At 40.0% G+C, this 26,657-nt stretch overlaps 1 protein-coding gene across 3 annotated transcripts in view; it reads right to left on the bottom strand.

Annotated features, from left to right (window-relative positions):
• Nucleotides 1–2,031: 2,031 nt before the first annotated feature.
• The window catches only part of LOC144957384 (uncharacterized), a 70,483-nt gene continuing 45,857 nt past the window's right edge, over nucleotides 2,032–26,657 (bottom strand). Inside the window, exons 3-13 of one of the 3 annotated variants that reach the window (XM_078888633.1) lie at nucleotides 26,196–26,283; nucleotides 23,885–23,999; nucleotides 23,218–23,488; nucleotides 22,372–22,526; nucleotides 20,901–21,162; nucleotides 18,468–18,617; nucleotides 17,909–18,135; nucleotides 11,735–11,916; nucleotides 9,722–9,863; nucleotides 3,916–4,026; nucleotides 2,032–2,538 (exon numbers count right to left, since the gene is read on the bottom strand). In XM_078888633.1, the coding sequence (XP_078744759.1) occupies nucleotides 2,404–2,538; nucleotides 3,916–4,026; nucleotides 9,722–9,863; nucleotides 11,735–11,916; nucleotides 17,909–18,135; nucleotides 18,468–18,617; nucleotides 20,901–21,162; nucleotides 22,372–22,526; nucleotides 23,218–23,488; nucleotides 23,885–23,999; nucleotides 26,196–26,283 (1,838 nt within the window). In that variant the 3' untranslated portion in view covers nucleotides 2,032–2,403. Of the gene's footprint in view, nucleotides 2,539–2,963; nucleotides 3,446–3,619; nucleotides 4,027–9,721; nucleotides 9,864–11,734; nucleotides 11,917–17,908; nucleotides 18,136–18,467; nucleotides 18,618–20,900; nucleotides 21,163–22,371; nucleotides 22,527–23,217; nucleotides 23,489–23,884; nucleotides 24,000–26,195; nucleotides 26,284–26,657 lie in introns of those variants that run through there. The other 2 variants (XM_078888635.1, XR_013642145.1) reach the window with 2 other exon arrangements.

Below are 26,657 nucleotides of genomic sequence, written 5' to 3'. Positions count from 1 at the left end.
GGAATTAAAGCATCCAAGAGAAAGTAAGACAAAGGGGATCTGGGAACAAATAGGGATCAGATGTAGATTCCAAGAACATACCATCAATAGTTTGAGATCATTTATAAGTCTCAACCGGACCCAAGCACAAAATCCAACAAAGAGGAATACACTCAAATGCTTACATTATACATAAAAACATTATAACAGAGAGATGATTTACAAGGAAAAAATACCATCTCCTAAAACTATAACTATGCATTTGACTGTTTCCCTCCCAGCCAGGACTCTGGCCAGGGCCAGGACAAAACCAAGTAATCTCATTCTAAGACAAAGACAGAAAACGGGTTGGAAAACGGATATAAGGGGATAGAAGACACAGTAAGTACCTCCCTGCCCATTATGGGAGGTCAGGATCCCCACCCAGATAGTTACCGGTAGTTTATGGTAGTGGTAGTGACAGTATTATTATTATTATTATTATTATTATTATTATTATTATTATTATTATTATTATTATTATTATTATTATTATTATTATTATTATTATTATTATTATTATTTGTATTAGTAGTAGATGAATTTTTGGGAATAGTAATAATAATAATAATTTTTATAATAAAAACAATATAATGATAACAATAATAATATAATGATAAAAATAACAATAATAGTAATAAAATTATAATAATAACAACAATAAAATGATGATGATGATAATAACGATAATGATGATGATAGTAACAATAATTATACCTTACTAATAGGTAACACTAACATTCATATTAGATTATTTATAACGCCATTACAACAATAGAGTAATAATAGAATTCTACATAGACGTCTAGGTACACACACGTTATCACATACAGGCCTGCCTACTACTAATAAATTTTCGTAAAATTACGAATTTTTGGTTCTAACCGTAGAGCTAAATAAAGATCTTTAATTCAATAAAACATCTTGGTAAAAAAAAAACAGTTCTGGTGCCAGAGTAATTATAACAAGCAGAGCAGCCCATCCTACTTGAAATCTCAACAACAAGAAAAAGAAGAAAAAAAGATCCAAAGTCTTGAATTTGAATTTAGGTTCAAAGGAACTAAACTTTCCTTTTCAACAAGATTTATTGAGTCAAAGAAGCGGAGGTTGTTCTGTAGATGGAACCAAAAACTCGATATTTCTACGAATTGTTCGTAGTACGTGGCAGGTCTGGTTTAAAATTTAAAGCATTATTTTAACGTGTTGAGGACACATTGGTCTTTGTAAAAGGTTGTTATAATGTCTAACCGCCCCCCCCCCCCTTTTTTTTGTTGTTGTTTTGTTGAAAACTGTGGATTTTCCCAATTTCAACTAAACTATAACTAAGCGGGTATGCACACGTCACCAATCGTCTCTATACGGTGATCCCCCCCCCCACCCTCCCCACCATTTTTTAGTATTCTAAAAGAGTTTGAATGGTTAGTGTCTACTGAAAAAAAAAAACACATGAACACTTGTTTCCCCGTCTTATGCGACTGTGTGGTATTGTGGTATGACATTCGCCTTCGGACATGAAGGTTCGAGTTCTTGAAAACAGGTTCTTAACTCTCATTCTCTCATTGTACTCTTGTGCAAAATAAGTACCTGGCCGTTAACAGCTTTATAATTATCTGAATTTTTAAAGAAAATCATGAAACCGGCGCCATGTCTCCTCCTACTCCTACACGTTATGTGTTGTTGTTGGCTTGGGAACATTTATAAAGCGCTTTGAACACGTTTAGTGGATATTGCTCTATATAAATGATCACGTATTTTGAGAGGATGGATCACAAATAGACCCTTTGCGACGTGTACATATTTGCAGGTCTGATAACCGAACGCAGTTATGGGCTTGCTTTAATATTGTTGTTTTATGGGCAATATTTCGCATTAGTTTGAGAGTATTTACCATGATAAAAATGGGCCCATAATGATTTGGATTATCAGACCTGCAAATAAATACACGCCGATCTTATGTGATACAAGCTGCTAGAAGCTGTGGACTGTAAAAAGTAATGAGCAAACATGGACAAAACAGCTTCTAAAGAGAACAATATACCGAACACGGAAAGTTTCGGCCTCAAAACCCTTCTTCAACCAACAACAACAGCCCCCCCCCCCCAAACTTCCCCCCCCCCAAAAAAAAAACACAAAAAATCCCCCAAAAAACCTATACATCATTTGAAATCCAGATAGTCAGGCGGAGAAATATTTATCTGCCGTCTATCTGATTTCAAGTGATGCATCCATGTTTTAAAAAAATGACTTTATTGTTTGCTGAAGAAGGGTTTTGAGCTCGAAACGTTCCGTGTTCGGTATTTTGTTCATTTTTTTTTTGGTTTGTTTTCGAAAGTAATATATTCACCTTTGCCTATTTAAATATAATATCTATTTCATGTGCTCCATTCAATGTTTCTTTAATTTCCAGGCGTTCTTCCAGATGTTACTCATACAGACGGTGGAATGGAACCGGTAGTAAATACCCAGGGGGACGCTGATGTGTGTAAAAATAGCCCAGGCCTCGATGCCGTACACGTCAACCTGGGGGTTCAATCAGATACGCATAGTGGATGATGTTATTATTTTATTTCAATAGGGAATGAGTTTAGCGGAAGAGTAGCGTCCCTTGATTGGACGTCACCCATAGTCTGTGACGTCACCGGCGGAAAAGCTATTAGAGAGAGAACGTCATGTTGGTTGCGGTTCCGCGAGGACGAGAGACGCATGCGCACAACCAACATGACGTTCTCTCTCTAATAATTTTCCGCCGGTGACGTCACAGACTATGGGTGACGTCCAATCAAGGGACGCTACTCTTTCGCTAATCTCATTCCCTATAAATAACACATTCTACCTCCTTCCTCCTCCTCCTTCTTCTCCCCTCTTCCTGCCCCCCTCCTCTTTTCCTTCATTCTTTCCTCTTCTTCTTCCTCCTCTTCTTCTTCCTCCTCTTCTTCTTCCTCCTCTTCTTCTTCCTCCTCCTCTTCTTCTTCTTCTTCTTCTTCTTCTTCTTCTCATCCCCCCTCATTTCCCTTCTTCTTCCCTCTTCCTGCTCCCCTCATTCCTTCCCTCCTTCTCCTCCTTCTCCTCCTCCTCCTCCTTCTCCTCTTCCTCCTTCTCCTCTTCTTCGTCAACCAAATGTACCAGTTACAATGCCGGGTTTAATCTGAATTTTTCTCCCATTTTGACCACCAAAAGTGATTGGGTAGCTAATTTTAGGAGATTGGCGAAAGCACAATGCAATAGACTATTGTCTTATCCAAAGGGTAACAAGCAATCTTAATGATGCTACAGTTTAACATTACAGTAACGATTGAGGGTTGAATCTGTTTTTTTTTCAACACTTAATCTATCAAAATTGATTGGGTAGCTAGTGGTAGGCCTTTGGCGATCTGGGGGAAATTACAATGTAATAGACTATGGTCTTATCCAAAGGGTAACAAGCAATCTTAATGTGCTGTCTCATACAGTTTTAAACATTACAGTAACCGATCTGGGGTACGTTGACATTCCAGTTTTTTTATTTCAACAACTTCGACCTGTCAAAAATTGATTGTACTAGTGTAGGCTTGGCGATCTAGGGGAAATTACAATGTAATAGCATGGTTATCAAAGGTACAACAAAATTGCCTTATTAGATATTAAAACGTGCAAGTTCGAACCACTGGGTACACCTACAACATCAATCTAAGCTTATGGTGAGCTGGGAACTCTAAGCGGACCACAGACTTAAGCGCTATCGGACTGACTAGATCCATCAAGAACGATAAGAAGAGAAGATATATGGAACATCGTTACATTATCTAGTACTGGTAACAAGCAATATCAATGCTACTACAGCGTAACGCTACAGTGACCGGGATAAACTCCTAGACCTAATGGTTTTGAGGGACTATTTTCTTCTTCTCAAGGACCTACCTGTATAGGGTTGTGCTCAGGCGTCTGCGTCTCAAATGTATTGATAGCCCACATGGCGAAGTTTGAGATTAGCATAAAGGTCACGAACTCCCGGCCCGGCTTCTTCTTCACCTGATTGGTGGAAACAAACAAACAAACAAACAAACAGTTAAAGTCGGGATTTCATAAAAAAATAAATAGATAAATAAATTCATTAATTCATTCTGTTATATTATATCGAATTATAATTTATCTATTTATATTTCTTCATAATTTGTTTATTCTCAAGGTGGACAGTCGTGTTTTTTTTTTTTGGTTTTTTTTTTCTTCCAAAAGAGAAGAGCTATAGATACAAACGTGCAGGCATGACAACTGAACTCAATTGCATGAGATGTTGGCGCTATATAAGTGTGCAGTATCATCATCATCATCATCATCATCGTTATCATCGTCGTCGTCGTCGTCACTACTACTACTACTACAACTACTACAATTACTACAACTACTACCACCACCACCACCACCACCACCACTACTACCACTACTACTACCACTACTACTACTACTACCACCACCACCACTACTACTACTACTACTACCACAACTACTACCACTACTACTACTACTACCACCACCACCACCACCACTACTACCACCACTACTACCACCACTACTACCACCACTACTACTACTACTACTACTACTACTACTATTACTATTACTACTACTACTACTACTACTATTACTACTACTTTTTTTTCTCGTACTGTTTCATACACACTTTTTCAGATCTTTATTTTATTTTACATCACTGCCTCTTCCCTAAATTGTCACGTCGATATTTGGAGGGGAAAAAATACAAAAAGGACAACCCTGTCATCACCCCTTCGTGGCCGGCCACCTGTATGATGGCAGGTTTTCTATTTTTCCCCAAAGTCAACAAAGAAAATCCGTTGTATTTTTACATAAAGTCAATAAAAGGACTGGGATAAAATAACGACATGTCGTATGTCAAATGATAAATTGAAAAAAAAATACATAAAAAACTTCAACAAAAACCAGACTTATTTATTAACGTTAATTGGGGTCACTTTGCCTCAAGAGGAAACTTTGCCTCTGTGAATTTGGATCATTTTGACTAATCTAAGTTTTGTTGCAATTAACTCACTCAATCCTAGAGATTTTTGCTACTTTTCAAAATTGGAGAAAAATGTATTGAAATGAGCAAATATAATTATATTCAACAATCATTAACAAGTGATACTACTTGATACTACGCTTATAATTTGGTCGGAAAATGTAATAAATAGGCATGGGTTAAAAGTAAACACGGGTAAAACTACGGATATAGTCGGTGTTAGGGTTGAGTGAGTTGATGGACTAGAATTTTTATCAAAGAAAATAATATTTGTCACAGAACTAAATAATCTCTTATTGGTCCAACATTCAAGAGGCAAAGTTTCCCTTTTCGGCAAAGTTATCCCAGTTGACGGTACCACGAAATATTCTTAGAATTACGATATGTTGGCTCCAATGTCAAAACTGCGTAAATCGACAAATAAACAAATACAGGTCTGCCTTCGAAAAGCAAGTGAGAATCTAAGGGCAATTGCTTAATATTGTTGTAATGGACAATAATATTTTGCGCCATTTCCATAAAAACAATAATCTAATATGGATTTGGGTTTCAGATCTGCAAATAAGTGCCCGTCCGTGTAGCTACGCATTTTAAAGTCAATACAACTTATTGGAAATCAAAGTTTGATGTCAGACTACATAATGTGAAAGACATTAAAGTATTATTCAATTCTGCTGAGATTAACTATGACTTGTCACAAAAGTCAAGCAATGCTACGCGTGATCAGTGGCCGGATGAGTCATGACAATGATCTTGGGAAAAAAAAACAACTCTGGCGAAGTGGGAAGGTTTGAGTTGGACAGTTTTTGCCAAGGTTAGGTCATTTAAATCGATGGGTATTTCTTCTTCTTCTTCTTCTTCTTCTTCTTCTTCTTCTTCTTCTTCTTCTTCTTCTTCTTCTTCTTCTTATTATTATTATTATTATTATTATTATTATTATTATTATTATTATTATTATTATTATTATTATTATTATTATTATTATTATAATAATTATTATTATTATTATTATTATTATTATTATTATTATTATTATTATTATTATTATTATTATTAGTATTATTATTATTATTATTATCATTATTATTATTTCCCCCCCCCTCAAGATGTCTTTATGGCTGAAGGTCAACAAGATGTGCAGGAATGTTGTAGTCTTTCCAAGCTCGTGCTGAGACCCGTAGAGCGTCGACTTTCGTGTAGTCTTCTCAGGACGAATGGTCGCCCTTTGCTAATTTTACTTTGTACAAGTCCTGAAAAACATGTGTAGCATCCTTCTGCTTTCCCTCTCCACATTTATAACTAAATGTCTGTTTCTCGATGGATATTTGATGGACGAGTTTTTTTTTGTTTTGTTTTTTTTTCCTGGCCAAATCTTTAAATACGACTTGTTCCAGTGTAGTCAACTGGTTAAGGGATTTTTTTTTATAGAAAAATGGCGCTTTGACCTAAATATGAAATGGAAGAAGAAGACCCCCCCTCCCCCCCAAGAAAAACACCCAACAAATAATAAAATAAAATAAAACAAAAACAAACAAAACAAAGATAACCAAACACCGCCCCCCCCCCTCCCAAAATAACCCCCCCCCCCCCAAAACCAAAACAAAACAAAACGATTTGACACTTCGTTTGCTTTGCCATTCCAACAGATGCTCAAGGAAACGCCCTCATTTAACAAAGTCATTTAGGAGTTTTTCTTTTTAAGGTTGTATTCAGCTATGCAAAGGCTTAACGTGCAGCTATGTGGTCTAGTGGTATGACATTCACATTCGGACCGGATAGTCCCAGGTTCAAGTCCCGCTCTGAGCGGCGCATAATTGAGACCTTGAAAAAGGCTCTTGACTCACATTCGCTCACCGTACTCGGGTGTAAAATCTATAAGTACTTGGGCGTTATCAGCGTTGTCTCTGTCAGAATATCATCTCATCTCATGTAGTTCCATATCTGAAGCAGACGTCGGAGGTCATCTTCCGCCAAGCTGATCTATCTCTTGCCAATTCTATTAAAGCAGCGCCACCTTTCTCAGCTTCATCTGTCCAAGTTCTTATCCCTTTCAAATACGTTATTCTTTGTCTTCCTCTTATTCTTTTTCCATTCATCTTTCCAGTCAAGGCGAGTATTTCCAAACCAGGGTGGCGGATAATGTGTCCTAAAAATTCCATTTGGCGTTTGATGATTTTTGTTATCAGTGATCTTTTTCTGTTTGCCATTTCTAAAATTTCTTCATTTCTTTTCCTTTCCATCCATGACACCCTCATTATTCTTCTGTAAAACCACATTTCCACTGCCTCCAGTCTTTTAACCATGGTCTTGTTTATGGTCCAGCTCTCACAACCATATAGCAGCACAGACAGTACATAGCAATCCAGGACTTTGATTTTTGTTTTCATGCTAATATTCCTGTTTTTCATAATTGTATGCAGCTGGTTGAATGCATTCTTCGCCATACCTATTCTTTTCTTTATCTCTGTCAGAAAAAAAAATGCAATACCGCCTAACAAACGTCATGTCGTGTTCCTTTTGTTAAATCTAATTTTGAAATCCCCACTCAAGGACAAACCATCATCTTTACTCTTTCTTCCCCTCCACCATCCGACTTTGGAACTCCTTACCAACCACTTGTAAACAAGCCCTTTCGACTGATGACTTCAAAAAACGCTCCTTACTTCCCTCTATAACCCCTGTTGTTACTGAAAAGACGGTCATAACACAATCTTCAGCCTGAAGCTTTGGCCTTGTAAAACACGTTGAGCACGTTTAGTGGATATTGTTTTATATAAATGCTCAATTTCCTCATTACGGAGAGCCCGTAATATTTGCGATAAATAACAATGTGAAATTGGATGTAATCTTCAATTTAATGTATGAAAACATAAAATGGACGTTTCGGATTTCCCCTTTATCAACAAAACAGGATGAATGAAACACTACAGACGAATGAGATAATGTGGTAGTGGCGTAGTTAAGATGAATAAAACGAAAAAAATAAAATCGTTTACATTCAATTTCACATTGTTATTTATTTCTTCGAGCTTCGAGCAACAACATTTACATTACCCAGTAATGTTTGCGGGGAAATAAAGATTAATACGAACAGTCACTCATCAATATTGATCATTATACATAACTAGTATTGTGTAAATTAGCATAGATCGAGACGAATCTTTTGAGTCATCAACGATCAAAATCAAACTGGTACTAAATCTGTCGGCCAGATTGGCGATTCCAAACACCAAAGGACAATCATTCCGCCCTGGCAGGTTTTTCAAATAATAATTCCAGTCAAAAGACAACTATTCTGTCGCACTCTGGAAAAAAAACCCGTATTTAAAAATTTGGCCAGAAAACTCGTGCTTCAAATATCGATCGATTTTTAAAAAATAATTTAGAAAATGAGCTTTTATATAGAACAATATCCACTAAATGTGCTCAAAGCGCTTTACTAGGGGTCCCTGGCCAGCAACAACATAAAACATGTAGGACGAGACATGATGCCTGTTAGGCGATAGAACAATGTTTTTCGGACAAAGACAGCGCTCTTAACGGCCAGGTACTCATTTTACACCTGAGTACGGTGAGAGAATGTGAGCAAAGAGCCTTCTCCAAGAACTGTTTTTAAAAATTTTTAAAGGGTTTTACGGCGCTTGCAACACATTCAGGTCATATCAGCGCCAGTACAAAGGAAGAAAATGGGATAGTAAATAAGTTCTAGAATTACAATTAAAGCAGCCAAGACAAGGTAAGACAAAGGGGAACTGGGAACAAATAGGGATCAGATGTAGATTCCAAGAGCATACCACCAATGTACTTAGTTTGAGATCACCTATAAGTCTCATCCGGACACAAGAACAAAATCCAACAACGAGGAACACACTCAAATGCTTACATTATAAATTCAAAATTTCAAATATAATACATAACTGAGAGATGATTTACAAGGAAAAAAATATCATCTCCCAAAACAATAACTATGCATTTGACTGTTTCACTCCCATCTAGGACTCCGACCAGGGCCAGGAAAAAAAACAAGTATCCCATTCCAAGACAAAGACAGAAAGCATGTTGGAAAACAGATATAAGGGGGTAGAAGACACAGTATGTACCTCCCTGCCCACTATGGGAGGTCAGGATTCTCCAAGAACTCAACTATGCGCCGAGCGAGGCTCGAACCCAGGACCTTCCTATCCGAAAGCGAGTGTCATACCACTAGACCACATAGCCGATTTAAATGACCCTCAGCTTGGCAAAACCTCTCAAACCTGGGACTTCGTGAAGTCCAGTTAGACCTCTAGACTTCTTCTTTTTCCTTTACCTGAAGACGATGAAAGCCACAAGACCGGTGGAGAATGTCTTCACAATGTGAATGTCCTCCAGTTCCGCTACCTGTTGTACTTTGAAATTGAAATGCGGTCTAGTGGTATGACACTCGCTTTCGGATCGGAAGGTCCTAGGTTTGAGCCTCACTCGGCGCATAGTTGAGTCCTTGGAAAATGCTCTTTACTCACATGCTCTCACCGTACTCAGGTGTAAAATGAGTACCTGGCCGTTTTAACAGCGTTGACTCTAAATAAATTGTAACATCGCCTAACAGGCGTTATATCTCGTTTTACATGTTACGTCTTGCTGTTGTAAAGCGCTTTGAGCACGTTTAGTGGATATTGCGCTATATAAAAGCTCAAGTTTTTTTCTCACCTGTTCATGGTTGGCCGCGGACATTCTGTCTCCTGCCAGCATGAAAATGGTTTGTAGCGTGGCTTGGATCAACATGGCGATGTTGGACACGATGTTCAGGATGCCGCTGGTGGAGGGTTCGTGGATGATGGACGCCATTAGGCTGGAGGGATGAAAGGTGATGTGTGGTTGTTTTGTTTTTATTGTTTTTAAGGGTTTTACGGCGCTTGCAACACATTAAGATCATATCAGCGTCAGTAAAAAGGAAGAAAATGGGATAGTAAAAAGTTCTAGAATTACAATTAAAGCACCCAAGAAAAGACAATGGGGAATTGGTTCAAATAGGAAACAGATGTAGATTCCAAGAGCACACCATCAAAGTACTTAGTTTGAGATCACTAAAAGTCTCACCCAGACACAGGCACACGTCCCAACTCAGAGGAATACACTAAAATGTTTACAAATCGTAAACAAAGTGTAAACAAAACATAATACAGTTCATAACAGAGAGATGATTTACAAGGAAAAAAATAACATCTCCCAAAACTAACTATACATTTGACTGTTTCCCCCCCCCCCCTCCCCCCCCCCCAGCTAGAGTATCCGGCCGGGGCCAGGACAAAACCAAGTAATCTCATCCCAAGACAAAGACAGAAAGCAAGTTGGAAAACAGATAAAGGGTGATAGAAGACAGTTAGTACCTCCCTGTCCACTATGGGAGGTCAAGAACCCCACCCAGGAATGAAAGGAGAGAATGACGTTATAAGGGCAAAGAACTGAACAAGTGTGTATAAAAAGTGCCAGACACAACAAGAAAGAAAAATACAAGAAAAAAACCCAACCCAAAATCAGTCAACCTCGAGGTTCGATCCCCAGTCAAGGTCGACTGATTTTTTTTGGGGGGGGGGGGGGGGAATTTTGTCTTGTTCTTGTATTTTTCTTTCTTGCTTTATCTGGCACTTTTTATACACACTTAAATAAAAATATTGAAAAAAAATCCCTTTATTCATCCCACAGGGGAAATTTGTCTCTATGGTCTATTCCAAGGAAAGACTGGAATAACCCAGGCGTTAGCCGCAGTGCAGCGCCGCAAATTGAGCTAAGGCGAAGTGACTTGCTCAAGGCCATACAGGGCAGCGGTGGGTGATCGAACTTGATACCTTCGGGTAGAAAGCTTATTATCAATGATATGGTAAATTTTAATAATACATGTATACAGCGACCAGCTCGGAAGGAATTCTTTCTGTAACTAACTAAAACAAAACAGTCGCCTTACGAACAAAGAGTGCTTTAAAGTTCGCACAGTCAACATTCATACTCACATGCAAAACATGCACAACACAAAATGCGTAGCTCAAAAAGAATTCTAACATAATTACACACAGCCGAACAACTCCATTCACACATAGCCAAATAACTCCAATTCATTACATACATGTTACAATATATAACTCTAAAGGATTGCCTTTTTACTTTTATCCTCTAAAAAAAACAAAACAAAAACAAAAAAAAAAAAAAACACAAAACAAAAAAACAAAAACAAACAAAAACAAACAAAAACAAACAAAAACAAAATAAACAAACAAACAAACAAAAACAAACAAACAAACAAAAACAAACAAACAAAAACAAACAAACAAACAAAAACAAACAAAAACAAACAAAAACAAACAAACAAAAACAAACAAACAAAAACAAAAAACAATCAACAAAACAAAAAAAAAACAACTTGAACATTTAAATAGCACAATATCCACTAAACGTGCTCAAAGCGCTTTACAAAGGATCCCTGACAAACAGCAACATATTCATAACATGTAGAACGACACATGACGCCTGTTAGGTGATATTACAATTATTTTTCCGACAGAAACGGCCAGGTACTCATTTTACACCCGAGTACAGTAAAAGACCCCTTTCCAACTGACTCATCTATGCGCAGAGCGAGGCTCTAACCCAGGCCTTTCCGATCCTAATGCGAGTGACATATCACAAGACCTCATAGACCTCTAAGACTTCTTCTTTTTCCTGTACCTGAAGACGATGAAAGCTACAAGGCCGGTGTAGGAAATGACAATGAGAATGTCTTCCAGTTCCGCTTCCTGTTGTACTTTGAAATTGAAAGTCCTCATCTTGTAGGACGCCATGACGAGCGCGATGAACGTCAGAAGGTACACAGCTGTCTCCGACACGTGTGTCAACACATAGGCAGTGTGCTGGAATTGTAATAAGGAAAAACGGTAGTTCAGAACAGAAATTTTATATGTCAATGATTTTATTTTATTACTCTCTCTCTCTCTCTCTCTCTCTCTCTCTCTCTCTCTCTCTCTCTCTCCCTCTCATTTTTTTTTCTCTCTCTCTCTCTCTGTCTCTCTCTCTCTCTCTCTCTCTCTCTCGCTCACACAAACACACACTCTCTCTATCTCATACACTCTCTCTGTCTGTCTCTGTCTGTCTGTCTGTCTCTCTCTCTCTCTCTTCCGGTTCAAAACTCTTTGGAAGTGTATAACCCGTGTTCCGGAGTGACAATGAATAGGCTATACATATTGAAGCATTAGGTGGCATACTGCAGATTCTTAGGATTCTGGGACGTAAAAGAACGAGCATGGATCATCTTTATTGACGACCAGCATTTATTTAGACTAGAAAATAAGATGCCATCACTCTGAAACCAGAAGATCATTTACACAGGGTAATGTATCCAGTCTTCTGGGTAGATTGGCTTTACACTTCCAATGAGATTGGAACCGGTAGTTTGACATCCGAGATCCACTCAGACGTATACGGAGGGTCACAATTTTGCAATAAAACTTTTACCTGATATATCCAAAGACAACAGATTACTTGAGCTCTTTACTGACATGCTCTCACCGTACTCAGTTGTAAAATGAGTACCTGACCGTTAACACCGTTGCCTTTGTCCGAAAAATTGTATTATCACCACCTAACAGGCGTCATGTTACTTCCAACACGTTAAGTGTCGCTGTTGGCTAGGGACTCGTTGTAAAGCGCTTTGAGCACGTTCAGTGGATATTGCGTTAAATTATGTGTCAGTGCATGACATTATCAGTCGGAAGGTGAAATTTTTGGATTTGCATTTTTTGCATTTTCTCGAAGAATATGCTCCACAGAGAATTTTAATCTTTATTTGAAGTAAATCGGGTGATTTTTCATGAAGTTATGGTCAGATGTATGGGAAAAGTATCCAGCAACTTTTCTCAAATTTCATACTTTTTGAATATGATTAGCAGAAAAAAAATATTAAGAAGTGAAATTAAGCTTTGATATTTCCCGAAGATGTACAAAAAGGGTTGATTTAACCATTTATGACAAGAACTCATTTTTGATAAAAATCTACAACAATCTACAACGGTCAGCATCGTCAACAAGGAAGGAAGAAGGGAGGAAATCAACCGTCGAGTTCAGCTTCCCCTAGTCCACACCCTTGGGTGTGGGTGTTGTCCACGACGTGGGGGAGGGGTGAAAAGGGACTGACTCTCTACAGGACATCCTTCCGGATTCCCAACTTAGACCATCTGACCACGGGTAGATGGAGCTCGTCATCGGGGGACTGACATCCATCTAAGAGAAGGACACTCTGAGCAAAAAACCCGGACAGATGGAGTTCGTAAACGGGGGACCGCAATCCATCTAAGAGAAGGACACTCCGAACAAAAACCTGGACAGATGGAGTTCGTAAATGGGGGACCGCAATCCATCTAAGAGAAGGACACTCCGAACAAAAACCCGGACAGATCGAGTTCGCTAACAGGGGACCGCAATCGATCTAGGAGAAGGACACTCTGAAGCAAAACCGCCACTGCCTTGTGGACAGACCTTGGATGGCCAAAGGCTAAGGAAGCAAATCCTGAAAAACAGCACGCCGAAGACAGAGCAGCGGGCCGGAAGGCGCAAATATCACAGGAAACTGGAAACTGCCACTGCATGCTTAAATCCCAATATGACACGTCACAATAATCAAATCCGATATGGTGCGAAGCCCGTGGAATCCCGCCGGACGGGCCTAGTGCCGGGCCTCAATGGCCCACCCAAGCGATCTGGTGGTACCTTGACTTCATCTTGCGGAACCAGGGGAGGAGGATCAAGGTTACATGCGACTGGAACACCAAACACAATTAAAATTCTCCAATGGAATGCTGAGGGCGTTGCGAAGAAGAAAATAGCCCTTGAAAAGAGACTCAAAGAGCAGGACATCAAAATTGCCTGCATTCAAGAAACTCACCTCACGGAAAACATGAGATTTGCCATCAGAGGCTACCAGGTAATAAGGCATGATAGAAAGGATCACAAAGGAGGCGTGATGACATTAGTAAAAAACGACTACCCCACCGCAGGCATAAAAATTGATACACAAGAGGAATCAGAAATACAGCAAATTAAAGTATGTATCGGAAAGAAAGAACTCCTGATTTTTTAACTGCTATTGCTCACCAAACAAAGAGCTTCATTTAGACAAGATGAAAATCCAGGAAGAAAGATATCTGGTACTAGGGGACTTTAACAGTCACTCTCAAAGCTGGGGATATGGAGATATGGACAAACGTGGTGAAACAGTAGAAAACTGGCAAATTGAAACAAAACTTCAACTATTGTATGACGATGAAGATGAGGACACATATTTCTCAAGAGCGTGGAAAACCACATCTACCCCAGATCTTACGTTTGCCACAGATGATATAGCAAAGACGATAAATAGAACAGTACAGCCCCAACTGGGTGGTAGCGACCATAGGCCAATCATCACAAACCTCTATCATCAAAATGAAAACAAAACACAAACTATCCCAAGATGGAACTACAAAAGAGCAAAATGGGAAAGCTTTGAACAACTTACAGACAGCCACTGCAAAAACATAAACTGTAAAACCAAGAATGTCAACAAAAGTGCAAAAGAACTGACAAAGGCCATCCTAAAAGCAGCAAAAGAAAGTATCCCAAGGGGAGCAAGAAAAAATTATATACCACTCTGGACAGACGATCTAAATCAGTTAAGTAATGAAGTATCGGAAACAAGAGAAAAGGCTGAAGCAGACCCCTGTGATGACAATATTGCAGCATATAAAGAGGCAGAAGCTACCTTTAAAAAAGAAATGGCAACGACATCCAAAATGGCATGGAAAGAAAAAACGCATAGCCTTAACTTCGAAAAAGATGGAAATAAACTTTGGAAACTTACAAAAGCCCTAAATAGAGAACCGAATCACTACGCCCCTCCCGCTTTGGAAAAAGAAGGAGAACTTGTCGGTCCACAACAAGCTGCAGACCTATTCATGGAGCAGTTCAAAAAAATTAGTGACAACACAATAGAAAAAGAACTGAAGAAAAGAGTTAAAAAAGAATGCAGAAAACAAAAAAAGGAACTCAAGGAAGCCATAGATGAAGTAATGACAAAGAAGCTAACTATGGAAGAACTAGAAAGCTCTCTCAAAGTGTTAAAAACAAAGAAATCGCCAGGCCCAGACGAAGTAACAAATGAGATGCTTATCCATCTTGGAAAGACAGCGAAAAAGAAGCTATTACAACTCTACAACAGCACTTGGAAAAATGGTAAAATACCAGATATATGGAAAAAGGCTTTTATTGTCCCAATTAAGAAAGAAGGAAAACAAGCAAATAAAGCCGCAAATTACCGACCTATAAGTCTTACAAGCTGCATGTGCAAGCTGGTAGAAAGAATTATCAACTCCAGACTGATGTGGTATCTTGAAAACTATAATGTGCTTATAAATGAACAAGCTGGTTTCAGAAGACACAGGAGTACTGAAAATCAAGTAACCTACATATCCCAAGAAATAGAAGACTCGTTTCAGGATGGAAAGAAAAAAATTGTGGTATGGGTGGACTTTGAAAAAGCATTCGACAAAGTGTGGAAAAAAGGTCTGGTATATAAACTACAAAAATCAAAAGTATCCCATAACATGCTCAACTGGATACAAAACTACCTAAAAACAAGAAAGGCAAGAGTAACAACACAAGGTCACAAAAGTAGAGAAGCAAAACTAAAACATGGAGTCCCACAAGGTGGAGTACTATCACCTACACTATTTCTTCTCTATGTAAATGATATAAGAGAAACACTATGTCGAGGAGTGAAAATGTCGATGTACGCAGATGACCTAGCTCTGATTAGTTCTGACCAAAACTTAATCAAGGCACAACACAGGATGCAAATCACACTGGATAATATCAAAGAATGGACTGACAACTGGGCGATGAAAATAAATGCAGTGAAGACAAAGTTCACAATATTTAGCCTCTCCCCAAAAGATGAAAAAGCAAAGCTATGTATTGAAGACCATGAATTGGAAAAAGACGACGCACCAAAATACCTAGGAGTCCATTTTGACCCAAGACTAACATGGAAAAATCAAATCAGCAACAGTCAGAAAGTTGGGGTAAAGCGAACACAACTCTTGAAAAAACTAGCTGGAACAACTTGGGGAGCTAGCTCCGATATACTGAAACAAACTTACACAGGATATGTGAGACCAGCGCTAGAATACGGGATATCTGCATGGGGAAACTGCTCCAAAACTCAAATGGAAAAACTGGACAAAGTGCAAAATAGCAACATGAGGATAATAACTGGAGGAATGAAATCGACACCGATACATGCAATGGAAACCATAACAGGACTTACATCTCTATCAGAAAGAAGGGAATCAAAAATTTTGAAACAATACACAGACGTGAAAACAATGACAGATCAGCCTCTTCACGCTAGAGCGCAACAAAAGAAAACTAGGCGGCTGAAAAGATCACACTTTATTGAAAGAGCCCAGCAAATTGAAAAAGATCACGAACTTGACGAAATAATGACCCAAAAATGCAAAGCAAATATCAGAGTACCAATTTGGAAAAGGCAAAATCACTTGAAAATCAAGACATCAGTTGGTGACATTTCAACAAAACAAAAACACGGCGAAGAAATCAAGAAGTCTGTACAGAAGTGCATAGATCAAAACTACCCTGAAAAAAATGGACAAGAATCTATACCGATGGTTCATGCAATAAAGAACACACGTGCCGGGGCCTGGGAGTGCACATCGAGTACACAAATGGTCAACAAAAGGAGATCAGCAAACCGACTGGTACTCGCACTTCAATCTACAAGTCAGAGGCAGATGCAATCCATGAAGCTGTTAAGCAAATCCTCTCAGAAAATGAAAAACCAAGACACATAGTGATTTTAACAGATGCTAAGAAAATTCTGGAGGATATAATGATGTCCTTTGCGGATGATATAGACGCCTTGGTGGAAGACCTCATGAAGCTAAGCAAGTTTACCAACATTGTACTGCAGTGGATTCCAGGACACTGTGGGATACTTGGAAATCAGATCGCTGACCAACTGGCAAAGGCAGGCAGTCGCATGCAGCAAACCTCCCCAACGTACTCAACAGGAGAAATTAACAAAATGGCCAAATTTATCCAGTCTCAGAGATGGAGAGAGAAGCACCCAGAATACAACATGAATGACCCAATCAAGGTGCTCGACAGAAAGGAACAGGTCATCATCTTCAGACTGAGAACTGGACACAACCAGTTAAAGGAACATATGTGGAGGATGTCCAGAGCAGGTGCCTCTGGACAATGTGACTGCGGACTTGAAAATGAAAATGGACATCATGTCCTAATGGAATGTCCAAGGTACAACCAGTTGAGAAGGAACTTCTGGCCTGACCCAACCCCATACTCAAAGAAGCTGTACGGCAGTGAGGACGACCTCAGGACCACTGTGGGCTTCATTCACCAGACCGGACTGACCATGTGACGTGACGGGAACGAAGAAGAAGAAGAAGATAAAAATTGACCTTCTAATTAACTAAACTTGGCAATATCTCAGTTCAAACCTTTTCACCATCCGACTGATTATGTTGTCTGTCAGGACACTAGCCTGGTGACTGTTGGAGCCATTCACACCTGCGAGGAAAGACTCATGTTAAAAAGTGACCAATCTTCTCTATCCGGTCTTGTATTGATGCTATGCGTTTAACTTAAATACTCACAACATCCATATCAATGTTTTTTTTTGTTTTTGTTTTTTGTTTTTTTTACGGCGCTTGCAACACTGTAACATAAAATCTCAAGTTAAAAATTAAAAAAAGATCGAGATTTGAAGAACGCGTTTCCTGGCCAAAGATGTAAATCTACCAGTTCTTCCAGAGAACGACAAGCAGTACTGACCTCCAAGTCGGGTTCTTTGACCAGCATGTAGAATGCAATGATGGAGATGATGGAACCCACAATGGTGAGAATGCCCAGGAATAATCCACGGCTGGAGGACGTGCAATCCACGCTCATTCGATGGACCCGCCTTTTGTCTTCTCCTTCAGCGTCACCGCCCAGCTCCATGGATGACTCCCGGCGTATTGGTCTTTGGCCCACGTTCTTCCACATGATGTACAGGATGCCTGCAGGTGGGGGTGGTGGAAATGTGGTGATGGTGATGATGATGATGATGATGATGATGATGATGATGATGATGATGGTGATGGTGATAATGATGATGATGATGATGGTGATGATGATGATGGTGATGGTGATGGTGATGGTGATGATGATGATGATGATGATGATGATGATGATGATGATGATGATGGTGATGGTGATGGTGATGGTGATGATGATGATGATGATGATGATGATGATGATGATGATGATGATGATGATGATGATGATAATGATAATGATAATGACGACGACGACGGCGACGACGACGACGGCGCCAACAATAACGACTTACAAGCACACATCAGACTGTATTCGATGGTACAAGGGTAGAGGTAGGGACCAGCACTGTCGGCAGCCTTATGCATGACCTGGGACCAGTAGCAATTGACAGTGTGGTTGTCTGCCAGGACACTGGCCTGGTGACCGTTGGAGCCATTCACACCTGGGAGGAAAGACTCAGGTTAAAAAGTGACCAATCCTCTCTATCCAGGCTTGGATTGATGCTATGCGTTTAGCTAAAATACTCACAACATCCGTACCAATGTTTTTTTTTTGTTTTTTTTTTTTACGGCGCTTGCAACACATTTAGGTTATATCAGCGCCAGTATAAAGGAAGAAAATGAGATAGTAAAAAGTTCTAGAATACAATTAAAGCAATGTTGTGAGCTTCTTAGACAAGCGCACACTATTTATAGAGCTTTTTGTTTTTGTTTGTTTTTTTTAGAGGTTTTACGGCGCTTGCAACACAATTAGGTTATATCAGCGCCAGTAAAAAGGAAGAAAATGGGATAGTAGAAAGTTCTAGAATTACAATGAAAGCACCCAAGAAAAAGTAAGACATAGAGGAACTGGGAACAAATAGGGATCAGATGTAGATTCCAAGAGCATACCACCCATGTACTTAGTTTGAGATCACCTATAAGTCTCATCCGGACACAAGCACAAAATCCAACAAAGAGGAATACACTCAAATGCTTACATTATACATTCAAAATAACAAATATAATAATACATAACAGAGAGATGATTTACAAGGGAAAAAATATCATCTCTCAAAACAATAACTATGCATTTGACTGTTTCTCTCCCAGCTAGGACTCCGGCCAGGGCCAGGACAAAACCAAGTAATCGCGTTCCAACACAAAGACAGAAAGCAAGTTGGAAAACAGATATAAGGGGATAGAAAACACAGTATGTACCTCCCTGCCCACTATGGGAGGTCAGGAACCCCACCCAGTATTTATAGAACAATATCCACTAAACGTGCTCAAAACGCTTTACAAGGTATCCCTGGCAAACAGCACAGTTTTGTTTGTTGGTCCGTTATACTTCCGGATGGCAATGTTGTGGGCTTCTTAGCCAAGCGCATACTATCTATAGTTGTGGACAGCCCAGTGCCAAAAATTCCTCTGCCGTGTGCCTGAAATTGATTTTATTGTATTTATTTCTTCTTCTTCTTCTTCTTCTTCTTCTTCTTCTTCTTCTTCTTCTTATTATTATTATTATTATTATTCTTATTATTCTTATTATTATTATTATTATTATTATTATTATTATTATTATTATTATTATTATTATTATTATTATTATTATTATTATTAATATTATTATTATTCACTTACCTGTCTATCTGCACGTATTTATAAATATTATATTTTTAACAAACCATCCGACTGTGACGGAATTTAGATTATATAGATCATAATATAGCTTATATTATCTATCTGTTGTGATACGCTTCAACAGTCGTGACGTCACTTCCCTCGTAATGACGCATGGTAACTTAGTAACTGGCTCTAAACTATCGGAACAATGGCGGACGCCCTTATGAAATAGTTCTCCGACGGGCATAAAGGCGGATCCAGAGGACAAAAAAAAAAACATTATAAATCTGATCATGTTTTGACTTTTACACATTCTGATCACAAGACATATGAAAAGTTCTAGCCAGCATGAAGAATAAAAAGCTACAGATTTTCGTTGTTTAGAACCACGATGGCCGTCGTTGCTGGACGAAGTGACATCAGACTCTTGAATCCAATTGATAACATTATGTGAGGCGTACGAATCGTTTCTCCTATAGATAGTATGCGCTTGGCTAAGAAGTTCACAACATTGCCATCCGGAAGTATAACGGACAAACACACAAAACTGTGTGTATCCATGAACGTTTATAGTCAGGTTAATACAGTTCAGTGAGCATTACTCATAAACGCGGATGGCAAAAAAACAATAACAAAGACCTGAGTGACGTCATCTTCAAACTATCTATACTAGATAGATCAATGGGAGAAGCATGTCATTGGGATTATCAGCATACTATCTATATTTTAAAAAATCTAACCTACGGCTATGTGGTCTAGTGGTATGCCACTCGCTTTTGGATCGGAAGGTCCTGGGTTCGAGCCTCGCGCTCGTCGCATACTTGAGTCCTTGGAAAAGGCTCTTTACTCACATTCCCTCACCGTACTCAGGTGTAAAATGAGTACCTGGCCGTTAACAGCGATGTCTTTGTCCGAAAAATTGTAATATCGCCTAACAGGCCGCATGTCCCGTCCTACATGTTAAATGTTGCTGTTGACCAGGGACCTCTTGTAAAGCGCTTTGAGCACATTTCGTGGATATTGCTCTATATAAAGTTCAATTTTAATTTTTTTTTACCTCAACTTTATTTGTCTATGAAACACCAAAGAGGAGTAAGGAAGTATGTAAAAATCCAACTAACCGTGAAGTGATGCATTGTGCTGGCTTTTGTCGTGGGTGACGTCGCCGTGCCCGTGCCCGTGACCGTGACCGTGCCCGTGGTCGTGTGTTACGGCAGTGTGGTGGTTATCGTGAATGTTGTAGCTGAAGTGGTCTTTGTTGTTGTGGGATCGAATCACGTGAACGGTCTCGACAACGATGGAACGGAACCAGACACAAATGTTGGTAGCACACATGTGCATCAGGCCAAACCTGGCCAGTTTTTTGTAACGATGGATACACATCTGTAGGAGAAAGGATGGAATTAAAGGCACTTTAACTACACACACACATACACACACATACACATACACACACACACATACACACACTCATGAGTATTAGGCCAAATCTTGCTCATTTCTTGCAGCGATGAATACACATCTGTACGAGACAGGATAAGATTTGGGATTCATTGAGGGAGGCCTTCCGTAAGCTCCTCGTGCTAAGGGAAACAACTCAATAAATGTAACCCTAATTTAAAAAAAACAACAAAAAACCTAGTGTACCATTAACTAACCCTAATAGGAAAAACAATCACCTTCATACACCGGTAATCAGAAGGTCTGAGGTTCGATCCCCTGTCGAACCAGGCTGATTTTTTGGGTGATGATTAAAAAAATAAATTTGGGGGGGGGGGGGGGGGGTATTTTTTGTTGTAATACTGGTTCTGCTTTGTCTTTTATTGATCCCTTACACCGGTAATCAGAAGGTCTGAGGTTCGATCCCCATTAGAGGCCGGTTAATCTAATGGAATACTTTTTTTTTCCTTGTATTTTTCTTTTCAGCTCCGTCTGTCACCGATAGGGAATGAGATTAGCCGAAAAGTAGCGTCCCTTGATTGGACGTCACCCATAGTCTGTGACGTCACCGGCGGAAAAGTTATTAGAGGGAGAACGTCATGTTGGTTGTGCGCATGCGCACAACCAACATGACGTTCTCGCTCTAATAACTTTTCCGCCGGTGACGTCCAATCAAGGGACGCTACTCTTCTGCTAATCTCATTCCCGATCGAGATCCTGACTTTTTCAAATCTTTATCTATAAATTCAATGTCCAGCATCTTGTCCTCCTCGATTTCATACCAGCTCGTGCGGCTATGTCGTCCAGTGGAATGTCACTTGCTTTCGGATCGGAACGTCCTGGGTTCGAGCCTCGTTCGGGGCATAGTTGAGTTCTTGGAAAGGCTCTTTACTCACATTCTCTCACCGTACTCAGGGGTAAAATGAGTACCTGGCCGTTAACAATGTTGTCCTTGTCGGTAAAAAAAAAAAATGAATGTAATATCGCCTAACAGGCGTCATGTCTCGGTCTACATGGTACGCCTTGCTGTTGGTCAGGGACCCTTTGTAAAGCGCTTTGAACAAGTTTAGTGGATATTGCGCTATATAAAAGCTCAATTAAAAGAAGAAAAAAGGCTCAATCTTGATACGGTAGGTTACACGTTGAATTTACCTTTGAATTCATGAAGATGAAGTAGAGCTGGAAAAACGCGAAAATCATGTGAAGTAACGGCTTGACCATTTGTAGATTCTTGCTGCATTCCTCGGACAACGAGAAATGGGATCCGAACTGAAGACCGCAGTGTATCATAGAGCCCATGCCGAACCCTATCAAGTAGAAACCGAACAAATATTGAGTGCTGTAACAGCTTAAAAACTTATAGAATATGGATGGTTTGGGCTCAAACCATTTATCTATTTACCTATCTATTCATCTGTCTATCTATCTATCTATCTATCTATCTATCTATCTATCTATCTATCTATCTATCTATCTATCTATTCATCTGTCTATCTATCTATCCATCTATTCATCTATTTACCTATCTAGCTATCTATCTATCTATTTACCTATCTATTCATCTGTCTATCTATCTATATCTATATCTATCTATCTATCTATATATCTATCTATCTATCTATCTATCTATCTATCTATCTATCTATCTATCTATCTATCTATCTATCTATCTGTCTGTCTGTCTGTATGGCTTCTGTCAATTTACCCACCTATCTATCCATCCATCCATCCATCCATCTATTATTTATCTTTCTCCCCCCCCCCCTCTCCCCCCCCCCCTCCCAATCTCTTTTTCTTTCCTACCCCCTCCCTCCAATCCACCCACCCCCAACGCCATCCACACACATACACAAACAAACAAACAAACAAACACACACACCGTCAATATCACCACAAACACCACCATCATGCATGATATATTATATGTCTACACACAGCACAGGTATAAATAATTTTTAAAAATGGGCACACAGATTTCCTGTATACCAAAAGCCGTACCTAAAACACCCAGCCTGAGGTAAAAGGTACCCGTATGATGGTTAGTCATGTCCAGTGAAATGGTTCTCTTGGTCACTTTGGAGGAGGTCCGGGAGGAGGACCTGGAGGTCTGTCTCTGTGTTCCGTCCTCGGTCCTTTTGGACCACACTCGGGTCAGCTGGCGTACAAATATGGCGCTCCTATTCATGAAATCGCGATTGCGTCGAAGGAGGTAGGCGTATACGTAGACGAGAAACAGAAGGGAGACGGTGTATAGGTAAACGTAGAAAATCTGGGGAGTAGATTTGAGTGAATACTAAGCTGATAGAAGCTTTGGACTGTAAAAAGAGTAGAATTAAGCGTGAAAATAAGCTGTTAGAAGCTTTGGACTGTTCAAATAGTCGAAATTAGTAAAGCTGTAAGCTGCTATTACTGTTACTTCAGCTGCCACTGCTACTACCACCACTATCACTACTACCACCACCACTGCTACTACTACTACTACTACTTCTACTTCTACCACCACCACCACTACCACCACCACTCTACTACTACTACTACTACTACTACTACTACTACTACTACTACTACTACTACTACTACTACTACTACTACTACTACGACTACTACTTCTTCTTCTTCTACAACAGCGATTACTATTAACTACTACTAAACAATCACCACCTACCTCAAAGTTGCTGTGTACATTTTCAGACACAAACACATCCGTGATAGGAATAACACCACCAATCAGAACCACTAGAATACCATACAAACTGCTCAGAATTAGAAACAGGCTCTCGCTCCAAATAAAACGATATGGGAGAAGAAAAAAAAAACCCATTAGCTTTTATATAGAGCAATATCCACTAAACATGGCCCAAAGTGCTTTACAATAGGGCTAAAGCCTAGGTGAACATTTTGGCAGATCTCATTAACGAATGCAGTTTTGAACCTGTTTTTAACATTGTGTTGTAGTGGATAATAAAAGTTCGAAAGTATTTCCATTACTGCAACGAGCCCATAATAAATTAGGTTATCAGACCTGCGAATAGCTACACATCGGCCAAAGCCAATAGTAACACTTAAATGTAGGACGGGGCATTACACCTTATAGGTAAGGGTTTGTTGTATATTTTTTTCCATCAAGACAACACTGTTATCGACCAAGTACTCATTTTACACTTGAGTGCGATGAGATGATGAAAGAAAAGAGCCTTTTCCAAGGACTCACTCAATTCAGCATGGCCCAGAGTGGGACTCGAACCAGGAACCCACCAGTAGACTACAAAACCTGCAAGACAGAAGAATATCAACGTGCACCTATTTGCAAGCCCGACAATTGGTCACAATACTGCCTTGATCATTGCCATCGTAAAGTTATAGCCTGACACTGACCAAAAAATGACGTCAAAATGCCAGTCTTTGGCCACAAAAGAAAACAAATCGTGAGTTGAATTCAATAGTTCAACCAATGGGACCACTTGTTTCCATGAGCACTACTAACGACAAGTCACTAGACGCTGCAAAAACCAAATAATGACGTCAAAATGCCAGTCTTTTTGGGTTTCAGTGTCAGGCTATAACTTTACGATGGCTACGGTGACATTGACCAAAAAAAATATATGACGCCAAAAGACAAAAGTCTTTTGCCACAAAAGAAAACTTGTGGTATGACAGTCGCTTTTGGATCGGAAGGTCCTGAGTTTGAGCTTAGCTCGACGCATAGTTGAGTCCTTGGTAAAGGCTCTTCTTTACTCACATTCTCTCAACGTAATACTCGGGTGTAAAATTAGTACCTGGCCGTTAACAGCTTTGTCTCTGTCTGGAAAAAAAAGTAATATCGTCTAACAGGCATCATGTCACGTCCTAGATGTTAAGAGTTGCTGTTGGCTGGGGACCCTTTGTAAAGCGCTTTGAGCACGTTTAGTGGATATTGCACTATATAAAGGCTTACGTTTTTTAAATAGCTGGGTCTGTTAAATCTGTCGGAATGTGTTTTGCGTTGGACCAGCGTCCTATCCCAAGGATAGCGAGCGATTGCTATTGTCCGTTTCACGCTATAGAAACCGGGGTAAACACCGGCTCCATGGGCCTATTGGCTCTTGAGGACTAATTTACTTTTCTTTTTTTTTAATTTTACCGTAAAACATTCCCTTTGCGGTTATCGGAATAAAGTTTTATTGACTGTAAAAAGAGAGGTTCCAATATTTCATTCAGTTGGTAGACCACTCGCTTCACACGCAAAGGGACCGAGGTCAATCCTGGTGAAGACGAAATTATTTTTTTTGTCCCACCCAGGAAAGGCTGGGTAGCTGCTGCTATGTGGTATGACACTCGTTTTCGGATCAGAAGGTCTTGAGTTCGAGCCTCACTCGGCGCATAGTTGTGTCCTTGGAAAAGACCCTTTACTTGCTTTCTCTCTCACCGTACTCATGTGTAAATTGAGTACCTGACCTTCAACAGCATTGTCTCCGTCGAAAAAAAAAGTAATATCGCCTTACAGGCGTCATATCCCGTTCTATATGTTACGCGTTGCTGTTGGTCAGGGACCCTTTGTAAAGCGCTTTGAGCACGTTTAGTGGATATTGCGTTATATAAAAGGTCGTTTTTTTATAGCCGGGTCTGTTAAATCTGGCGGAAAGTACTTTGCGATAGACTAGCGTCCTATCCAAAGGATAGCGAGCTGTTACTATTGTCCGTTTCACGCAAAAGAAACCGGGTTATACTCCGGATCCATGGGCCTATTGGCTCTATGTAGAGGTACGGTCTTCGCTTCGTACCCGAAAGGTACCGAGTTAGATTACCCGCTGCACTGTGTGGCCTTGAGCAAGTCACCTCGCCCTAGCTCAATTTGCGGCGCTGCACTGCGGCTGACGCCTGGGTTATTCCAGTCATCCCTTGGAATAGACCCTAGAGACTAATTTCCCCTATGGGATGAATATAGGGAATTTTATTATTTTATTCTATTTTATTAATTTACTTTTTTTTTTTTTTACCGTAAAACATTCTCTTTGCGGTTTTCGGGGTAGCCAGGGACTAGTTTATCTCCGGCGATGGACGATTTCTCATTGTCTGGAAAGGACACTAGGAATGGATGGAAAGAGGTTTGGGGGGGAGGGGGAGGGGGAGAGGGTTGAGGGGAGAGGGGAGGGGAGGGGGGAGAGGGGGGAGGGGAGAGGGGGAGGAGAGGGTTCAGGGGGGAGGGGGAGAGAGAATAAGAGAATAGGGAGAGAGGGAAGAGGAGGAGAGGGGGAGAGGGAGAGGGTGAGGGGGTGAGGGGGATGGGGGTGAAGGGGAGAGGGGTGAGGGGGAGAGGGGTGAGGGGGAGGGAGAGAGGGGAGGGGGAGGGGAGAGAGAATAAGAGAATAGGGAGAGAGAGAAAAGGAGGAGAGGGGAGAGGGGAAGGGGGGGGGGGAGGGGAGGGGGAGAGGGAAGAGGAGGATAAGGAGAGAGGGAAG

This window comes from Berghia stephanieae, chromosome 11 (genome assembly GCF_034508935.2).
Source record: "Berghia stephanieae isolate SIO BIC M18660-M18661 chromosome 11, UCSD_Bste_1.3, whole genome shotgun sequence".
Lineage (NCBI taxonomy): Eukaryota > Metazoa > Mollusca > Gastropoda > Nudibranchia > Aeolidiidae > Berghia > Berghia stephanieae.
This window is presented reverse-complemented; position numbering and strand designations above follow the sequence as displayed.